The sequence below is a fragment of the Macaca nemestrina genome, chromosome 6 (assembly GCF_043159975.1).
Source record: "Macaca nemestrina isolate mMacNem1 chromosome 6, mMacNem.hap1, whole genome shotgun sequence".
Taxonomy (NCBI): Eukaryota; Metazoa; Chordata; class Mammalia; order Primates; family Cercopithecidae; genus Macaca; species Macaca nemestrina.
Window position 1 is genome coordinate 98,433,204 of NC_092130.1, and position 19,904 is coordinate 98,453,107.

The window sequence follows — 19,904 nt, forward strand, 5'->3', positions numbered from 1 at the left end:
GAAAACAGAAGTTAATTTTAGCGTGTGATGCAGAGACCACCCAGGACCCCAGGAAAGACAGGCTCAAGGCACGAGGTTCTGAGTCAGTCTGCCCTGGCTTCCAGGGCCCCAGGCCCTTGTCATCCTATCATCTTGGACATCCAAACTAGCATGGCGTTTTTTAAAAATGGAGAAAAACAACTAAAAATATATTTAAGTTAGTAAATATTGTGAATGTCCACATTATAGACATACTCATCAGAATAGACCTTTTAAAAATAGATCTTAAAAATCATCTTAAGTTGCTCCTGTACATTCAAAATTGCCCTTTGTGAGAAGCCCCCAGAGCAGGGTTTCTCGACATTGATGATACGGACATTTGGGGCCAGGTAATTTTTGTTCAGCAGCACCCTTGTCCACCAGATACCAGTAGCACACACCCCCACCCCCATAGCTGTGACAGCCCCAAATGCCTTCGGACATTGCCAAATGTCCCCTGCGGAGTTGGGATGGGGACAGAATTGCCCCTAATTGGGAACCATAGATTCAGAGTTTTCCCAGAAGTCAGAGGTGGGATGGAGAAGAGGAGTCGATCGGAAGTTGAGCCAAGGAAATTGGCAAAAGCAGGAGGTGTTGAGCATGTAAGACTGTACCCTAAAGAATAATAGAATTGTTAGTGCATTTGGGTCCTCTTAAATATAATCAAGATGTCTGGATTTCTGTAGTCAGTGTGTTTTACGGGGTGGCCAGAGTGAGAGTTTCAGAACCTCCTTTGGTACATTTTTTTTTAAGTCATGCAAGGTCCTGTGCTTTTTGTGCCAGCACTATCCTTCCAGTTCTGAAAGCTGCTTTTGTCCTCTGAAGAAAAGGACCTGAATGTTTGGGCAGATCGTTTCATGCTGTACAAGGATTATCAGACAACAGATGAGCTGGGAGAACAGCTGGTTTCCCTACAGTCACTGGGCCCTGTGACCTGGGAGGCATCATGAGCTGTGCAGGGGACAAGTGATCTGGCCCCTAGGTCTGTCCTGACTGAGCCAGGCCACACTCCTCCTGCCTCTGCTCTTTACCTCCCTTCGCCAATACCACGGAACCGACCTTTTCCACGCTGCCTCACAGTGGACTTTCTGTGAAAGGCTCTCCTGGGAGCTTGTGAGAAATGCAGATTCTGGCACCACCCAAAAAGTTTGAATCAATGGTTGGTTGGGGACCAGGAACGTTCTTTTTGAAACAGGTAGCTGTCATTCTCTGGGAGATGGTCCAGTAAACCACACTTTAAGAAGCAGCACTCTGGAGGGTCTTTCCAACTCTTGGAAGGCGAAAACACATACATTCTACTTCTCTTAATCCTCTCATCCTTGCAGAAGAAATGGGGATGGAGGCCATATTGCTGACCCTTGCAGGATTCATGTGTCTGAGGGAGACTGCAAGAATGAAAATAGAGATCAGCCAAGAATCTACCAGTCTAGCCTTTAGATGTAACTTCCAGTTTCTCTGAAATAGAGGATAGAGAACAAGTTGAAATGAAATCATGAGGAAATCGACAAATCCAGGTTGTTGAGTATTTTGTAGGACAACTAGCCCAGTGTCTTCAAATAGTCAATGTCAGGGGGAAAATAATGGGGATGGGGTGGAATAGGTTGTGGTGGGAAGACTATCCTTGACTAAAAGAACCTAATCAAATGCAATGTATGAGCCGTGATTGAGTCATGGTTTTAAGAAAACCGCTATTAAAAACAGTGCAGGGGTAGGGAAATTTTAGTAGGAACTAGACTTTGGGTATAAGGGGATTATTGTCCATTCTCTTGAGTGTCCTAATCTTGTTGTGGTTATATAGGAAAATGTCCTTATTTTTAGGAGGTGTATGCTAAAGTATTTAGGGGTGAAGTGTCAAAACATCTGCAACTCATTTTCAGATATTTGAGAAAATGTGTGAGTGTGTATGCTACAGATTGATGGAACAGATATGGGAAAATGTTAACAAATGTTGAATCTGGGTGTTGGGTATGTGGGTGTTCATTGTCTGTTCTTGCCAACTCATATCTATGTTTGAAAACGTTCATAATAAAGTTGAAAAACAGAACCAGGGTGAGTAAGCAAGGTAGTGTTCTTCGAAACGTTGTTTGTCCTGGCCTCATTCTTTGGGTGTGCTGTTCCCATCAGGATGGGGACTGAGAGCTTTTTGATGCCGCCTTGATCGACGTCCTTCCGGTTTCCCTTATTCTTTCCAGGTAGATAAGAACTTTGCTCCTGCGTTTCTGTCCGGGTGATCCAGCCGATGGGCACTGGGTGGTTCTGGCTTCACATGTACTTTCTTCCCTGCTGACAGCAGGAAGCTGCCAAAGACAGACCCGGGATTTAAGTGACAAACCCCGGCTCGGCTCTGCTGAGGACCTTCACTCTACCTTTTCAAAGTAGGGCTCTGGGAAGAATCCGTACACAGGACTGACTCCCACAGACCAGCCATTTAGAAACTCCTCTTTGCTCCCTATCCTATGGTATTAATGTAGGTTTCTGCAGGATTCTCACTTGTCTTTTTTTTTTTAAGTGAAGAGGCTTTACTTTGCACACCTTTGTGCCAGTCATCGTTTTCTGAACATCAAGAGGGCTGTCTAGATTATCCACAATCACCAGGGATGCGATAGTAAGGTCAGGTGTTCTCAAAGGGAAACGTATTTAGTGGCCCATGGAGAGAAGTCGTTTACGTAGAATGGCAGTGAAGGCCTGGTTTATGAAGTGGGCTTTGTGGAAGCAGGCATTACGGTTAATAGCAACGGATGCCAGGCCGAGGAGGGCTGTGCATCATATCCCGGTGGTTAACAGAGTTCTGTCATGAGGATCTCTTTCCCGTTTGATACAGATGTCTCAGTAGGTACCTGCCTTTGAGTACACTTCGCCAAACTGGTACACTTCACAGAGCACAGACCACTGCAGAAGGCCCCTGCTGCACTTCGAGATGGTCCCTTGTCCTGCCACCCTAAGAACTTTGCTTGCAGCCTCTATTAGTCCGTTTTTACACTGCTGGTAAAGACATACCCTAGACTGGGTAATTGATAAAGAAACAGAGGTTTAATGGACTCCTCACAGTTCTGCGTGACTGGGAATGCCTCACAAACATGGTGGAAGGCGAAAGACATGTCTTACATGGTGGCAGACGAGAGAATGAGAACCAAGCAAAAGAGGTTGCCCTTATAAAACCATCAGATCTCGTGAGATGCATTCACTACCATGAGAACAGTAAGGGGGATCCACCCCCATGATTCCGTTATCTTCCACCAGACCCCTCCCACAATACGTGGGAATTATGGGAGTATAAGTCAAATGAGATTTGGGTGGGGACACAGCCAAACCATATCACAGCCCCCAGGAAGCCTCAGTTGTAGTCAGCCTTGCGTATCACAACTGTTCCTCTGAGAGTAGCAGTTAGCAAACTTACTAGGGAGAACAGAGCATCTTTTCCCCCCGCTGAAAACAGAATAATGAAGCCCTCATCCCAGCCAGTCTTGTGTGGGTGTGAGAATTTGGTGCAGTGAATGAGGAAATGTTTTAGCACAAAGGAGAGGGAACTATATTATTTTAACTTAAGCATGTGGGTCCTTAAGCAATCCTGCCTTCAGATAGTTCTCAGGCATTTTGCTAAGCCCAGACGTCCCATCTTCTCCTCTCCTGAACTTTTACAGCCTTTTTCTTCAGATGCTGCAAACTAATTGCATTCCTCACTCTGAGCAGACCTTGCTGGCCAGGCAGTGGACACTGGAGTAGTCATTAAGATACAAGTCACCTGAGAGGTTGTAGGAGCTCTGCAGTTCTGCAGGAGGACAAATATGAATGTTCTCATTGAAAAATTACATTCAGGCTGGGGCAATGGCACACGCCTGTAATCCCAGCACTTTGGGAGGCCAAGGTGGGTGGATCACCTAAGGTCAGGAGTTTGAGACCAGCCTGGCCGACATGGCGAAACCCCATCTCTACTAAAAATAATTTAGCCAGGCATGGTCATGTGTGCTTGTAATCCCAGCTGCTCTGGAGGCTGAGGCAGGAGAATTGCTTGAACCGGGGAGGCAGAGAGATTGCAGTGAGCCAAGATCATGCCACTGCACTCCAGCCTGGGTGACTGAGTGAGACCCCATCTCAAAAAAAAAAAAAAAAGAAAAAGAAAAATTACATTTAACAGAAAAGGGATGGGACAGAGATTGGCTGGGCATAACTAAAATGGTTTTCTAATCAAATGGGAAGGCTTTATATAAAGCACTCAACAGGCTGGGATTGCCACCTGTGGACTCAAAGTGTTTGTGAGCCCGGTGGGCACGTGCAGCCTCTCAGGGCCTCCTGGGAGTCTTTTTGGTTCATTTTCTTGTTCTCTTTTAGAATGATTATTTTCATTATAAACAGTCTCCTCTAAAGCCCTCAGTAACTTTTTTCTCAAAAGGCTTTCTATTCGGTACTATCTGGAGGAGGAGCTGAGAATGAGTGAGTTGGAGTAGGCTATAGCTTCTGGCTGAATGCTAATTTATCTCCACCAGGTGGATTGGCAGCTGAGTTAGGTAGTGGGGAAACAGGAAGACCAGGACTCTGCCCTTGAAGGCAGCCAGGAAAGTTTAGACATGAGTGACCTCGTCCATCTCTAAGTAGCCTGTGCTTAATGTTTTCTGTGTGCAGTGGCCAGGTTTCTGTAATCTACTGGGCACCTCCACTAGAACAATAGTTGTCTGAACGGTGTCATCTATGTTACAGGAAAAGCTTCTGAGGGCAAGGAGTTGATACTTGTTAAGCACTTACTCTGCCAGGCACTGTGTGGGTGCTTCAGTAGGTTCTTGTTCATTCCTTGCAATAATCTGGTGAGGTAGGCTACCCTTACCAGCTCAGACGAGGAAGCTCTGAGAAGTTAGACATGCACATGGTCAGTACTGGAGCTGGCTTTGGAACCCATACCTGATGGACTCCCTTCCCTTACCCAGTGCTCGGCATAGCGTTGTGACACATGCACACACACCCTGACAATTAAGTGCATATGTTCCTAGTAGTGCACTAGCTGTGTCCCCAAAATAGCATCTTGTATAGCAACCACCATGATATGAGGATTTTAAAATACATCATGTTTCAAGGGATGGGTAGATCACATGCTAACTAGGAAGTCGGCCAGCAGGCAGACAGCTGGTGCAGGGTGTAGAAACGGGCATTTTAAGCTTTGACACTGGGCTTCCTTATTTCCCCGCTTCTCTTCCTCTTTGATAACTCCCTGCCTCACCCCACTCCCAACATGCCAGGGGGCTCTTTGCAGTTCTCATGGAGTTGACTTGACCTCGGTTAATGAGATCTAATCATTCAGAGCAGGGCCATGTGCCCAGATGTAAGCTGAGGGATTGTTCTTGGCCTTGAAATGGGGCAGAAAACGGGGCTGCAGACCAGCACTGCTGGCCCCCATTTCAGGGTCTAGACTCCTCTGAAGAAGGCTTGAGCCATTGGAGCAATGTCTTCTGGTAATGAAGTCATTCCTCCTTGGGGACAGAATGAGGCCTCTGTGAAATGAGAAACAATGGGCACGTTGAGTTCCAGACCTGGGGTGAATCGAAGCTTAGGCAGAGGCACATGGGATGAATTGGGACAATTCAAGGGATGCATTCTTCATAGACAAGGTTCTGTTGTCAACAAGTCCACTCAGTTGTAATGATGCTTAGTTAACGGTCATTAATGTCTTTTAAAAATAATTTCCCCAAGTAAGGCATGAACTCTTAAGGTTTGTTTCCCTCTGAGTTTTAATTAGTGTAAATTATTTTGTCTAAAAATCACCCTGTGAAAAATGGATGAAATATAGGTGTGGGAGCAATGTTTTGTTTATTCTTTTTCATGGGATTGTTTCTTATTTACCTATGAAGCAAACACATGTCTCTGCTAGTAATTTAATTTCCAGGAAATAAAAGTGGGGTGTTGCTACTCTCTACTGTTAAGCAAAAGCGCTTGGTGCAAGTTTCGCAAAACTTAACTCACCTCGTACCAAAACAGCAGGCCAAAAAGTCTTGCAAACTTTAAAAAAAAAAAAAAAAAAAAAATCCACTAATAGAGTTGATTGCCATTCTTGCCTCCTCCACTCTGGATCCCTGTGCTGTTTGACTTTTTCCAGTAAAAGATGAGGGAGCGGGAGCCCTGTCCTAAGAGTGCAGCAGCAACCGGGACAGTGCTCCCTGGGTTGGGAGCAGGACCTGGCACTAGCCGCCTCCTTCCATAGCGCTCCCAAGAGAGAAGGTTAACTGCCACATAGAGTTCTGAGTGCAGTGATGTCAGGGAGAACTTGAAACAAACGCAGCGAGTGCAACAACCGCCTGGCATGCTGGCCGGCCCGGGGCTTGCTGGCAGGGTTCTGCGGGCGCGGGCCGGGCTTGGACTGTGTCGCTGCGCGGCGGGAAGGCGGGGCGGGGCCTGCGGCGCTGCTAACCGCCCTCCCTCTCCCCTAGGTGAGGCCGCAGGCGGTGCTCTGGGTCCGGGAGCGCTGTCCCCAGCATGAACGCGGCCGGCGGCGGGAGTGAATGACTGCAGCTGCGACTTCCTTCCCGGGCCGCCCGAGCCTCCTTCCCCACCGACTTTCTTTTTTTGATTAACTCCGTGGACTCCTGACTCTTTCTTCGCCTGGAACATCAATATGTGTCATGTCATTGTCACCTGTCGCTCGATGCTCTGGACCTTGCTGAGTATTGTAGTGGCTTTTGCTGAGCTCATTGCCTTCATGAGCGCAGACTGGCTGGTCGGGAAAGCGAGGAGCGGTGGCGGCGCGGAGCCGGCGGGCCCAGGCGGGGGCTCCCCCGAGCCCTACCACCCCACCCTGGGCATCTACGCCCGCTGCATCCGGAACCCAGGGATGCAGCACTTCCAGCGGGACACGCTGTGCGGGCCCTACGCCGAGAGCTTCGGCGAGATCGCCAGCGGCTTCTGGCAGGCCACAGCTATTTTCCTGGCTGTGGGAATCTTTATTCTCTGCATGGTGGCCTTGGTGTCCGTCTTCACCATGTGTGTACAGAGCATCATGAAGAAAAGCATCTTCAACGTCTGTGGGCTGTTGCAAGGAATTGCAGGTAAGAAGGCAGGACCCCGGGCACGGTGGGATGCAGGGATGGAGAGCTGCCGGTGCAGCGCACTCTGGCACCGGACATTTGCTTCCTGCCAGTTTTGGAGAAGACCATTTTCTCTCTAATCAGGTTTCCTTTGCCCCTTCCGTTCTAGGCGACGTTTGTGTGCTGCTCGCATGGGCCTCTTTCCCCTGTCTTACCCCACAAGAAAACGGGCTTGTTCTTCTCTGGTGTTACATGGTCCTCCTCATTGCTTATTTCCTCGGGGTCTAAGGTGTTGGTTTTGGTTTGAGTAACTACTCCTACTTTTTGTGTTTCCCATTAAATTAAAAGCATGCTCTCCACTTCAGTGCAACTCCCTGAGGAATTATGGAAAGCGTGAGTCCCACCTTCAGCAAGCACTCGATGCTAAGAGGAATGTAAGTGGGGTCGCTCATTAAGAAGCAGCAAGCCTGCTTCCCCATCCACTCTCCGCTCCAGCCCCCAGATGATTTCAGCTTGGGCGGGGAAGACAGGGGCTGGGAAGGAATTAGTATCAGCTGCTGTGTGTTCAGTGAGGTTCTGGTTTAAATTGTCTGTCTCCTAGAGCCTGACAGAATGTTCTGTGCACTCAGATCAGAAAATGCAAGCTAACTCTTCCATTTTCTGGGAATTTCTCACTCACGAGCTTATTAGAAATGGGCGGAAAGAAAAGGATGAGCTCTTTACAGCGGTCCCAGGGAGAAGGTTGTGAGCTGCAGGGAAAGCATCCACCGCTACCAGCACTTTTGTCGGCTTCCCTGCGTGGGTTTGAAAGGTGGGTCCTGAACCAATGGGATAATAGTCTGTCTAGGTTTGATTCAAGGTTCTTGTTCTGGGTGACAGAAATTCACACACAAACACACAGCTGAGTTTGAAGACATCCCCAAAGAAGTAGAGGAGTAGACTCTTGCTTTGATATTCAGAAAACAGGTGCTTACTTTTTAACCAAGACATTAATCTAGACTCTAACAGGACAAAGTTACCCACCTACAACCCTAAATGAAGGGCACAGGTGATTCATCCCTCAGCAAATTCTAGAGCTGTGTGCACAGGATTCTTCAAAATAAAGTTATACACTGAGCCATGTGTCCAGGGCAGTAAAGCAGCAGCCCCCAAACGAATTCACTCTAGCCGGCCTCATAGCAAACTCTTGAGCTCAACAGGGCTGGCTTCCAAATAAACAGATCAAATGACAGTTTTTTCCCAAACAGCCGATAAGATAAAGTTTACTGTTCCTCAAATCTTAGGAGGCCCCTGTGTAGGGTGGAGGTGGGGGATGGGGAGTAATGGGCCAAGAGACATGACAGAGGGCCTGCTCCTTAGTTCTGATTTGCTTTCATGGGGGAATACACCATCCAGACACCAGGCCCCTTAAACTTTCTGGCCCAAAGGGACAAGTCTCAGGTCCCTCATCTCTCCATCTGCCAGGATCAGCCATACCACAAGTGACCCAGGCACTCATGGAATTTGGGAGACCAGGATTCTGTATTTCAGCATTGCTCCTCAATAGCAGTTTCACATGAGATAAATGTACCACCCCGGGTCTCAGCGTTCTCCCTTCTGAAAAATAGGAAGATTGGAAAATATGACCTTCTTTTAGAATTTTTAGGCTTAGAGTTTGATTCTGTGAAGCTCCTTGTCCCCTTTTGACTCACTTCTGAAGATGTCTGTCCCCTTCAGCTTGGCATCTCACCACCCAGAAATGTTAAAGGTGGGTTTCAAGACTGAGTCATCATTTTCTTTTTTTCTTTTTTGAGACGGAGTCTCGCTCTGTCGCCCAGGCTGGAGTGCAGTGGTCAGATCTCAGCTCACTGCAAGCTCCGCCTCCCCAGTTTTACGCCATTCTCCTGCCTCAGCCTCCCGAGTAGCTGGGACTACAGGCACCCGCCAACTCACCTGGCTAGTTTTTTTGTACTTTTTAGTAGAGACGGGGTTTCACCGTGTTCGCCAGGATGGTCTCCATCTCCAGACCTCGTGATCCGCCCCTCTCGGCCTCCCAAAGTGCTGGGATTACAGGCTTGAGCCACCACGCCCGGCCCATCATTTTCTTATCAGAGAAATGTCCCTGCTTTATTCTCCTTGGACACAAGGTGCCTCAGGGGTGTGTGTGTGTGTGTGTGTGTGTGTGTGTATGAATGCATGTGTATATCTTAAAACTTTTGCAGATAAATGTTACTGAAGGCTTTTGAAGAGTCAAACATGTAGCTCAAGGGAAGTCAGCACACACAATTTATTAATCCTGTTGAAGAGCCCTCGTTGACCAGAGAGAAGGATTTCTGTTTACTGTTCCCTCGCTCTGTTGTATTTGTACATCCTTGATGATTTCATGCCTTTATTATGGGCTTTATTGATTTGCTGGTATGTAGATGAGACTCCTGGTTTGTCATGTAGGGGTGCTTCTTATCCTGAGAAACTTGATGATCCCACTATCTTCCAGTAAACCAGTGGCCATTTACTGGAAGGGGTGGGACATCTTGGGCCATAACACTAAACCTATCTTTGGCAGTCATTCAGAAGCAAAGCATAGTATCCTTCAAGACTATTTACATGCAGTGTATAATAAGGTGTTAGTTGAGTGAATTCCATCTCTGAATGTGGATTAGTCCAACACATTCTGGTACTCTCGTGTGCCTCACATTAATGGCATGGTGTTATTATTGCACAAAGATTAGTATGGCTCTCCGGTATTCGAACGCTCCAGGGAGTTTTTTTTCTTTTTTCTTTTCTTTTTTTTTAAGACGGATTCTCACGCTGTTGCCCAGGTGGGAATGCGATGGCATGATTTGGCTCACTGAAACCTCCCCTTCCCAGTTTCAAGCGATTCTCCTGCCTCAGCCTCCCAAGTTCCTGGGATGACAGGCGCCCGCCACAATGCCCGGCTAATTTTTGTATTTTTAGTATTGACAGGGTTTCCTCATGTTGGCCAGTCTGGTCTCAAACTCCTGACCTCAAGTGATCCACCCACCTCCGCCCCCAAAGTGCTGGGATTACAGGTGTGAGCCACTGTGCCTGGCCTCCAATGAGTTTTTCTTACTTTTCTGTCTGCACAAGGCCTCTGGGAGGAGGGTTGAGGAGAAAGAAGTAGGAGCACTCCTGAGGGCTGGTGCTGATCTTCTGCCTCTTTCCAGTCTAGAAGCTTTAACTTCCTCCTTATGCCTGTTACTTATGCAGCATCTCAAAAATGCTTAAATTACTCAGAATTTTAAATTGGCAGGAGGCAGAGATTCCTGCATAGTTTGACTGCTGTCTAGGAGCCACTGATCTAAGTGCTGAAATGCAGGAAATAACTGGTTTCTTTTCTCTGTCCAGCCTAGCATCACCCTTCAGAGAAGAAATCATGAAAAAGAGGGACTGAGCTATACTTCTTATGTTTGGGGGTCACACCTGCAAGGGATACTCAGTGGGCGCTTTCTCCCCTATCGGAGGTCTCATCATGCACTTCAAGCCAGTGTAAGGGGCACTGTGGTTCTTGCATCCGTGGCTGAGGACGTTGCCACACTGGCATCCGAAAGGGCTGGCCGGCTGGCTTTCTCCCGTTGGCCAATCTGTGATAGCCTCTGGTCAGCCCCAGCCTCAGCAAGGACTTGCTGCAGCTGTGAGCATCGGCTTCTTCTCTCCCTATGCCCCGTCTCCCTCAGCCCTGGATCTCTTCAACACTGAAACAAATGGTGAGAAAGGAGCCCATTGCCAGAGCAACAAAAAAGATTCTTTAGAAATATACTCAGGCTGTGTTTGTTCTTACACCTTACATTTTGGCAAAAATGTGACTGGATGAAAAATGATCGTAAGCATATTCTTTTGCTATACCTAATTTTAAGATATAAATAGGCCACCGGCTTGTGTAGCCTTCACTGTCTATAAAAAACACAGCACAATTAATCAAAATCTTGTCCGAGTTTAGAAATCGGGTGTGAAAGAATCTGCTACTTCAGTGGAAATCCCAAACTCTGGGCTAACTTAAACAGTAATGAAATATAACTATTGCCTGTTACGTGAGTCCAGATAGCAGGATCTGCCTTCAGGGTCTGGCCTAATGGTGGACATCTGGCTGATACTTTCTAAATACTGTGCACGTGTCCTTGATGTTCAGCACTCACGCAGTAATGAGGGGTCAAGCCTCACCTGAATGTGCCTTTGAAACACAGACCAATTTGCCTCACTTTTCTGAGCCATAGTTTTCTCACTTGTAAAATGGGTATAATACTTTATACCTCAGGACTGTTTTGAGGATTAAGTTAGATGCTACATAAAAAGGCTTAAGCATAGTGCTTAACACACAGTAAATAATAAATGGTAGCTATAGAATCATTATCAAAGTATTTCTGCTTTCTTGGCAAGTTTTAGTATATTATATGTTTCCCGGATTTGTTGCATTCTTAGGAACAGGGATATCTTGTAGCTTTTAGAATTGACCTTATTCTGTTCAAATCAAACACAAATACAGTGTGTAGGGTCCTTCCCTGTCCTTAAGAGCCTGCCTGTGTTGGAGCTCAGGGCGCACAGCAGTCCTGTGGCTTTGATGTAACCAGGGGTGTCCTCAGATCATTTTTTTAAAAAGCAGGAGAGAGTAGTCAAATTGACAGGAAAACAAAGAGCTCCTTCCTCCCACTCCCCTTCCTCTGACATGCACATTTTCCATTCCTTCGCCTTCTGGAGGCAACTTCTAGCCATTGAATGTTGATTGCAGGTGGCTTCCTAGAGCCTCCTGGCGGAGTAAACCACAGGCTGATTGGTCTTCTGAGGTGAGAACTTGTCCAAGGACTTGGCAGAGCCAGCAGCACACATCGGTTCGCATCCCTTTGGGATTCGTTACAAAAGCCGGTGATCAGCCAGCAGGGTTGGCTTTTTGCCGGCTGTCTTCCTTAGGTCGTGACCTGGATATAATCCATCGTGAAACCGTAGAATGCAAAGATCCAGGTTTTCCATGACAACATCAAGCAGTTTGTTTTTGGAAATGCGTGTAGGGTTCTCTTAGAAGTCCATGGAATCCCCAGTGACTCAGGTTTGGGACTGAAGCCATTAAACTGAGCTCAGGATTTGGCTCACTTGTGCTGGCTGGGCCTATTCCACAGGGACCGCCATGAGCATGAGCCACCGGCCAGCTGCCTGCTATCTTCCAGTCTTCCCTTTATGCTGGGCTGGCTCTCACACTCTCTACTCCCTCCAGCCCTCTGTCTGCATGGGTCTCAGTCCAGCAGGACAGCCTGAGCAAGCTGCCCCACCAGTCTGACCAGATAGATTGCCCTGGGGCTGAACCCTGCCTCTGCAGGGCTGCGGTGAAGGGTGTGGTCGTGGGAATGGTGCTGGCGGTGAAGGGCCTGGTGTGTGCAGGCTCAGCCTTCTTGGAAGTGAGCGATGATTGAGGGTGAAAGAGGACAACATGAAAAAAAGCAATAAAAGGAAAAGCCAGGACAGACAAGTGGGGATTTTGCCTTTGCCGCTTATGGAATTGCTTTCGTCATAAATCTGGTGGGTGGAAGGGCCGGCATATGAAATGCAGCTGATCACTCTCCAGGACTTGGTATTCTCACTGCTTTTTACACAGGGTAAAAAGTTACCTTAAGCAGCAAGGTTAGGACCATAGCCCAACCCCATGACTGTTCTCATGCCCTACTTACTCACTCCCAAGCCCAAAAGACAAGGTCAGCCACTGAGAGGAGAGAAATCAGAACAGGGGATCGGGAAGCACAGGGAGAGGGACGGAGATGCCTGGCGCACACGGAGCCCTGCCTCAGAATTTTACTCCAGAAAAAGTCACTGGGCTTTCTCTGGGGTGGTGTGACCTTGGTTGCCCACCTTCAGAACACCCTCAAAGAGGCATGGGGAGAATAGAAGGAACAGCCCTTCCTTTTCTTCCTGGTGAGCATAAGGCCCTGAAGACCTCTGGCTGCCAAAGGGAGGCTCTTGGTTTCTGGCTCTCCAGACAGACGATGCTCCACCAGAAGTCAGGTCCAACAGTTCCGTGTCTGAACAGTTTAACCTTACCACTGATAGGACACATTTCCTAATTCACCAGCCTTTAGTAGTCCCTTGGTAAAAAGGTAAAACAAATGCAGACATGTTGTGAGAAGGCAGGTCAGAATTCAATTTCAGTCCTAGGCACTTTTATTGGGTGCCTGCTATGTGCAGAGACCTGTAGACGCAGGTCTACAACTTCCTGAGTTCTGCTCCCAGGCTGTATTAGAGAGTCATCATTTCATAAACTGTACCACAGAGAAGCAAAAGAAATATAAAATAAATAATATATAAAGGGAATGAATAATTCAACCATATCATTAAATTAAAAAATGACTGCTGAAAAGCAAGTGGGCCAAGCAGGTATTAATTTAGTAAATCTAGAGACAGGAACTGGTTTTCTTTTTGTTTTTGTTTTGTTTTTTTTTTTTTTGTTGTTGTTGTTGTTTTGGTTTTTTTTGAGACGGAGTTTCACTCTTATTGCCCAGGCTGGAGTGCAATGGCTTGATTTTGGCTCACTGCAACCTCTGCCTCCCGGGTTCAAGCGATTCTCCTGTCTCAGCCTCCTCAGTAGCTGGGCTTATAGGCACCTGCCACAATACCTGGCTAATTTTTGGTATTTTTAGTAGAGATGGGATTTCACCATGTTGGCCAGGCTGGTCTCGAACTCCTGACCTCAGGTGATCCACCTGCCTCAGCCTCCCAAAGTGCTGGGATTACAGGCATGAGTCACTGCACCTGCCCAAGATGGGGACCTGTTTTTAAAGAATGAGTTGGAAAGTCTGGAAGTAAATTGCAAACTCTCTTAAAATTCGGATACAGCAGTTGATATGCAAATAAAATGTGAAAGTGGTTTGCCATGGCAACTACTTAATTGTAGACATAAATTATCACAGAGCCATGGATGATCTAGGTTCAAATGACATTAACAGATAATCATTTAAGCATGGCTCTGAATATTTACATGAGCAGTTCCGGCACTCTGTTTTAGGGGCTTAATGCAAAGGTGGTATTCTTTTAAGCTATAAAGCCACTTCGAAAGTAATTTGCATCTGCTATGAAGAACTGTCCTACAGCACAGTCAGCCACATTTATGAGCTCATTTATTGTAGATGGTCTTCCCAGTAGCTTTATTAAATGGCCAGCAACTTTTTTCTTTTAAAGACAGCCAGCAGTACAGATTAAAACTACACATACAGAGAAAGTAAAGCCAATATTAAAATGCTTTAAGAATCAGTACAAATACATGTACACAACTCTTAAGTAATTTCAACTCAAAATGCAGAGTGGCTGTGTGTTCAGAGTGACAGAGGCCAAGTTCAGGGATCTGGTGTTGAAAAGACAGTGCCTGGTTTGTTGTAGTAGGAATTATTTAACATTATCTGCACCCAAAGACCTCAACGGGCAAGAAATTTACTTGTCCTAGAAATTCCATACCTTAGTAACTATGTTTTTTCAAAGTGCCTTTTACTCTGTTACACATTACATTTTGCAGCTTTTTTATTTTAGTAACTTGTTTTGAATTATCAGTGTATTTTGGTTATAGTCAAGCAGGAGCTGTGTCTTTCATAATCCTGCCTGTCTGGTGAATAACTTGTGGAGAATGTATTTCATAAAGTTCTTCCAGTTGCATATAAGCCAGTTAACAAACAGCTTCTCACCCGGAATGTGAAGTAAGGCTTCATCACTAACTGACGGGAAGGAATCATCTGGCTAGATGAGTTTGTTGAGATGTATTTCAACAGTTCTAGAGTTAAGGCTTTAAAAACTGCTAGCGGAAGTAATTTGCTTTTAAACAGGAATCATTGCTGAGAAAGAGGGAGGCTTCAACAATGGAGAAACTGCATCTTTCTTCTAGATTGTTTCTCCATGTATCCTAAGGGCATCAGACAATTTTTAATTGATGGCCATTAATTTCAAGTAATTATAACAGAAACTTCCTTTGGGGACCTTGGTTGTAAGATCTTTTTATGACAACTGTGCTGTGATTGTCTTCTAAAGAATTCTATTTATGTTCATCTGTCATCTTCTCTCCACCCGGAGAGTGTTTTTCTTGCCAACTATAATATCATGGGAGTATTTTTAGTAGAAAATGGATATCCTACTAGATTTCTCTGGGGAAACAGCAAAAGCATTAATGCAAGCTTCTTTGTTTTTAATTGACAACTTGAAAATAACCAGTTCCTTCCCTTTTTCTCTTGCTTGTCTCTGAAAATCTTACTGGTTAAAGCTTCTAATATTATTGATCATGTACTAAAATAACATGTAGATATCTGCTCTCAAAGATGCTGTAGTCATTCACAAAAACCCTTTTATTGCCAGGAAACCCTTTGATTTCCTGTTCCTGATCTGGCCCCTGGAACTAAATGAGTTACTAAATGTCGACATTAAGCTGGTTTAGCTTGTCCACAAACTCTTGAAACTTTAAAATGAGATGGAGTAAGCCACGTAGGCTCATGCCTGTGGTCCTAGCTACTCGGGCAGGAGGATCACTTGAGTTTGGGACTGTAGTGCAATATGATCACGCCTGTGAATAGCCACTGCATACTAGCCTGGACAACATAGTGAGACCTCGTCTCTTAAAACTTAAAACACAAAATGAGATGCAACAAAAACAAGTTTGGACCTAGACTCCAAAGAGACTCAGAGCCTCCTTACCCTGTATCTTGATACTTGCACAGTAAATAAATAGGCTTCTTAGAAAGGTGTCCACATCTTAACACAGGTACCCTCTGCACTCCCCCATCTCTTACCCCGCAGAAGGGCCCTCAGCCAGAAGTTGCTTCCTTTGAACGAGTGCTGGTCCACTCTGTGCTAAGGCTTCTACCATTTCACAGCAAAATCAAGGAAGTTTGGTAAGTGTAGTAACATTTCATCAAGCCGAATGTATTCACTTCAAAGAACTTCCCTTTATTTTCCGATTACATCCTTCACCCTTCTTATATTAAAATACTCTTTTATGAAATGATGAGAGGAGACAATAAAGGCTATCTTCAGTGTCCTTATTAGCAAAATAAAAAATGTTGACCTCCCAACAGTTTTTCTGGACTGTCAAATCCAGGAAGTGTAAAAGCCACTGTTTCAGAATATAAGGAAGCCCCACAAGGGTGCAACGTGTCTTTTCAGTTCTACCTCTGGTGTTCAGAGTGGAACCCACTTCGTGCATAGTAGATGCTCAGTAAATGGATGTTCGCTGACAGAGGCACGTATCTGTGGAACCACTCATTAGTCTCTTCTAGCCCCAGCTGTAAATTTACAGGCGTTTGGATTTAACGATTGCCATTAAGTCTCAATTGTGACATAGACCCACAGCCCTCCTAGACAGTTATGGCATAAATAACTGATGAGCCATCATTTGAAGAATCACTTCAGAACTGGTCATCACTGAAATCAAATTCTACTTGGGCTTTGAACAAGTTTTCATTGAAAAACCTGAATGGGCAAAGGTATAGATTAACCAAAAGTGGTCACGATTGGGCAGAAATTCGTGATTCATGTTATAACTCCTACTTTGTTATATTACTTTTATTTAGAAATACTGTTTAAGTGCCCCAGACTCTGAGTGGCTAATTGAAGTTTTGGTACTGAAGATAGCAGCCCATCTGGTATCTGAGGAAGACAAGCAGGCTTGAATACCTTTGCTAATTTCATTTGGGCTTGTAGGGTACAGAACCAGAACTCTTCCTGGGTGGAAGGAAGAGATCTTGCTTCCCCCCAACCCTCTGGTGTTTACAGTTGTTCTAAGCAAGCTTTCACGAGAGCCAGATGCCTGAGATTACGAGCAGCTTCCCCTGCACGCAGACATAGGAATAAGCAGATCCCTCAATGCTATGTGTGTAACTAACACCCCCTGGATCACAGATAGTGGTGCAAGGATTCAGGGGTGAGGAGGCAGTCAGGCAAGACAAAGATCATCGGCTCTGTGAACTGAGAAAGGCTGCTTGGAGGAGGCGAGATGGCTGAACAGTGGCCTGAGCTACTGGAGGAGGGATTTGGGACTGAGATGCTCATTGCTCGATTTTGTCTAATTGGCTACAGATGGCTTTCTTGGATGTGTTTTTTTATGGATCATTTTGTGGATGGCATTATTTTTCTGAGTGGATCTGTAATTTCAGATGGTTCCCAAGCATACAAGATCTGAGCAAAAACTAAAGTTGTCAGTTGATTTTACTGCTTAGATCTTTTTTTTTCCTCTTCTGGTCCAGTGGGTTTGTTGCTGTTTGCAGTTTTCTGCTCACACAGGTGTTCCACATTCTGTACAAGGTTCACATCATAGTGAACCTTAAATTGTTCTGACCTGTTCACTAGGCTTCTTTCTAGAAGTTGGTTGGACCAAGGGCAGCCATTCCAAAGTGGCATCTAATGCTTCGGTAAGGTTGGTGACACTCAGATCAAATGGAAGAGATAGTGGGGATGGAATTTCTTTATCTTGCTGTTGTTTTGCAATAGGATTAGCAAGTCAACCTGCTTGACATTAGGCAACCTTTGTTTTGGTGCAGTCTTTCCCCCTCCATAACTCCTCACGGCACTCCTGTGGTTTCTCACTTGATAATGGTTCCTTATCACCTGCTCTCTCATCCTCGTAGATATAACTAAGTCAGCTTTTGAGTGCATATCAGTCTCCCCTCTTCAGTTGGACAAATGTTTTTGTCTTGGAAGTTAGTCTCTGGTCTGCAGTAAAACAGCAGTCTAGCATAAGGCTCAGGAAGTGGACTCGAGCCACATTCTCTAATTTTGAGTTCCCTGTCCTGCCGTTAACTGTGTAACCCTACTTAGCCCTTCTGTGCCTCAGTTTCCTCATCTGTCAAATGACATTAATAATATCAACCTCATAGGATTGCTATCAGGACTGCATGAGTTATAGTTAAAGTGCTTAACCAATGTCTAGCACAGAGTGCTCAACAAGGATGAAATGCTGCCATTGTTAGTGTAAATTATCTTCATGATTATTAAAGGGTTCTAATCACCTTTACGAACTTCCAACACGAGTTTAAGTATCCATTGTGAATGTATATTATAAATTTGGGGGAAGGTGTTTATAGTTTCACCTCCATTTCATCTTTACTTGGAATCTATCATTTTTACTATAGAAGACCTTTCCAGAAGGTTCTTCCAAAGAAGTGACGCTTAGAAAGGAAATGGGCATCAGAAATGGCACGTAAAGCTGGTCGACACTGCCATATGTGTAGGGGACTGCGTAAGAGGCACTGAGTGTAGCTGGGGATAGGGCTGGAGTCATAGAAACTGAGGAATAGGAACACTCCTTACCACGGTCAGCGCGTTTCCAGTGGAATCGCAGTTCAGGCCTCCAGCCTGTCTTGGGACCAGTGCTTTTTATAATGGGACAAGTGCATCTGTGTCACAGTGAGACTTCTGTTTTTTTTTTACTGGATAGTTTTCCAGATAGTTATCCACTTTTTATTATTTTTACCCATGAAATTCATTCTGAATTGTGTCATGTATGTCTCTTTCTTCTGAAGTAGGGTGTCTCTTGTCTTGGTGAGCGAGGATCAGTACTGCAGTGTCTCCAGAGTCCCTGCACATGGGAAATCTGCAGGCTCACACTGTGGTCTTTGGAAGAGTATATCTTAATGGCAAATTCAGTGGCGAGGGAACTGGATGTGGTCTGATACATGAGCCCTCCTCAAAGCACAGCCTTCAGACCGACAGTTTGCCTTGGGATATTGTAAAAGAGAAAATGTCTCCACTTAACAACAGTTGCTGACCTACAAATAGCTGTTAGGGGCTGCCAGAATGACTTCCCACTATCAGCATGGAAGATGACTTGGGGAAAGATTAAAAACGTAGACAGAAAAGAGAGGGAAGCACACAGATGAGCGTTAACCACACACAGTGATGTTGCTTATCACTCAGTCCCAGTTGTTGTACACTTGATCGAGACAGCTGGCCTGACTTCTAAACATCTACTGGGAACAGGAAGACTCATCCCCCAGCCTCAGAGGCTGATCTGCGATGCAGCCAGGAGGAGTGGGCGTTTCCCTGGGCTGCAGAACAGTTGTGCATCCTCTGCCCACAGTGCTGGTACCTTCACAGTGGTGGTTTCCGTTCTCCAGGCTCACACTGCTGCTAAGTACCACCCTGCCTCTTTCACAAGTGGCCGCGGATCACCTCATTCCCCCGCATATCTTTTGTCTTCTCTCACCTGTCCTTTCCCGTCCTTCTCCCGAGTGCTGCTCCTCTCCCGGCCAGTGCCTGGCCAGCTCTCACAGGTCAGCCACGGCCTGTCTTGGCAGCTGTCCATGCTGCAGCCGGGCCAGGCTGGAAACAATTTCAGAGATCTGAGCCTAGACTCAGGCTGGTCTCTAGATACCTGAAAGTGTATTACATTTAATCAAGTGACTACTTTTTTCTATGTGATTTCCTAACAACCAGCTATTTTCTGTAGCCAGGAAGGTTTTCAGTGCAGGCAGTTATGCAAAAGACCAGTCCTGTGGTTTGGTCTGCACATGTGTTTCAGTAGTAACTGTGTGGCTGGCGTTCTGTTGGCCAGAAGTGCAAAGTGAAGCTTTTCCTCCAGCCATTTCAAAAATTTGTCAAGAACTTTCTACAATGGCTTTGTTTAAAAATGTAATATAATCACATCACCTTATCTTTTCATTCATCCATTCAATCAGTGAATATTTACTAAGCACTTGTTACATGTCAGACCTTGTTCTAGGCAGTTGGGACACAAAGAACAAACTGCACAAAGTTCCCTGTCCTCATGCAGTTTACATTCAAGCTAGTGGGGGCAGACAATAAACAAAGTAAGTAAACTATATAGTATGTTAAAAGGTGGTGTGCAATAGGGTAGAGGAGCCAGGAGAAGGTGTAGCCCGGGTAAGAGGCTGGGGTGTGCTGGAATAGTGAGAGGGAATGTTGAAGAGA

The 19,904-nt window shown here is 45.7% G+C and overlaps 1 protein-coding gene across 4 annotated transcripts in view; it reads left to right on the top strand.

Moving 5' to 3' along the window:
• The window catches only part of LOC105475098 (LHFPL tetraspan subfamily member 2), a 162,953-nt gene that overhangs the window by 124,921 nt on the left and 18,128 nt on the right, over positions 1–19,904 (top strand). For all 4 annotated transcript variants that reach the window (XM_011730095.3, XM_011730094.3, XM_024790778.2 and 1 more), the window contains one exon: positions 6,432–7,046. In XM_011730095.3, the coding sequence (XP_011728397.1) occupies positions 6,617–7,046 (430 nt within the window). In that variant the 5' untranslated portion in view covers positions 6,432–6,616. The remainder of the gene's footprint in view (positions 1–6,431; positions 7,047–19,904) is intronic.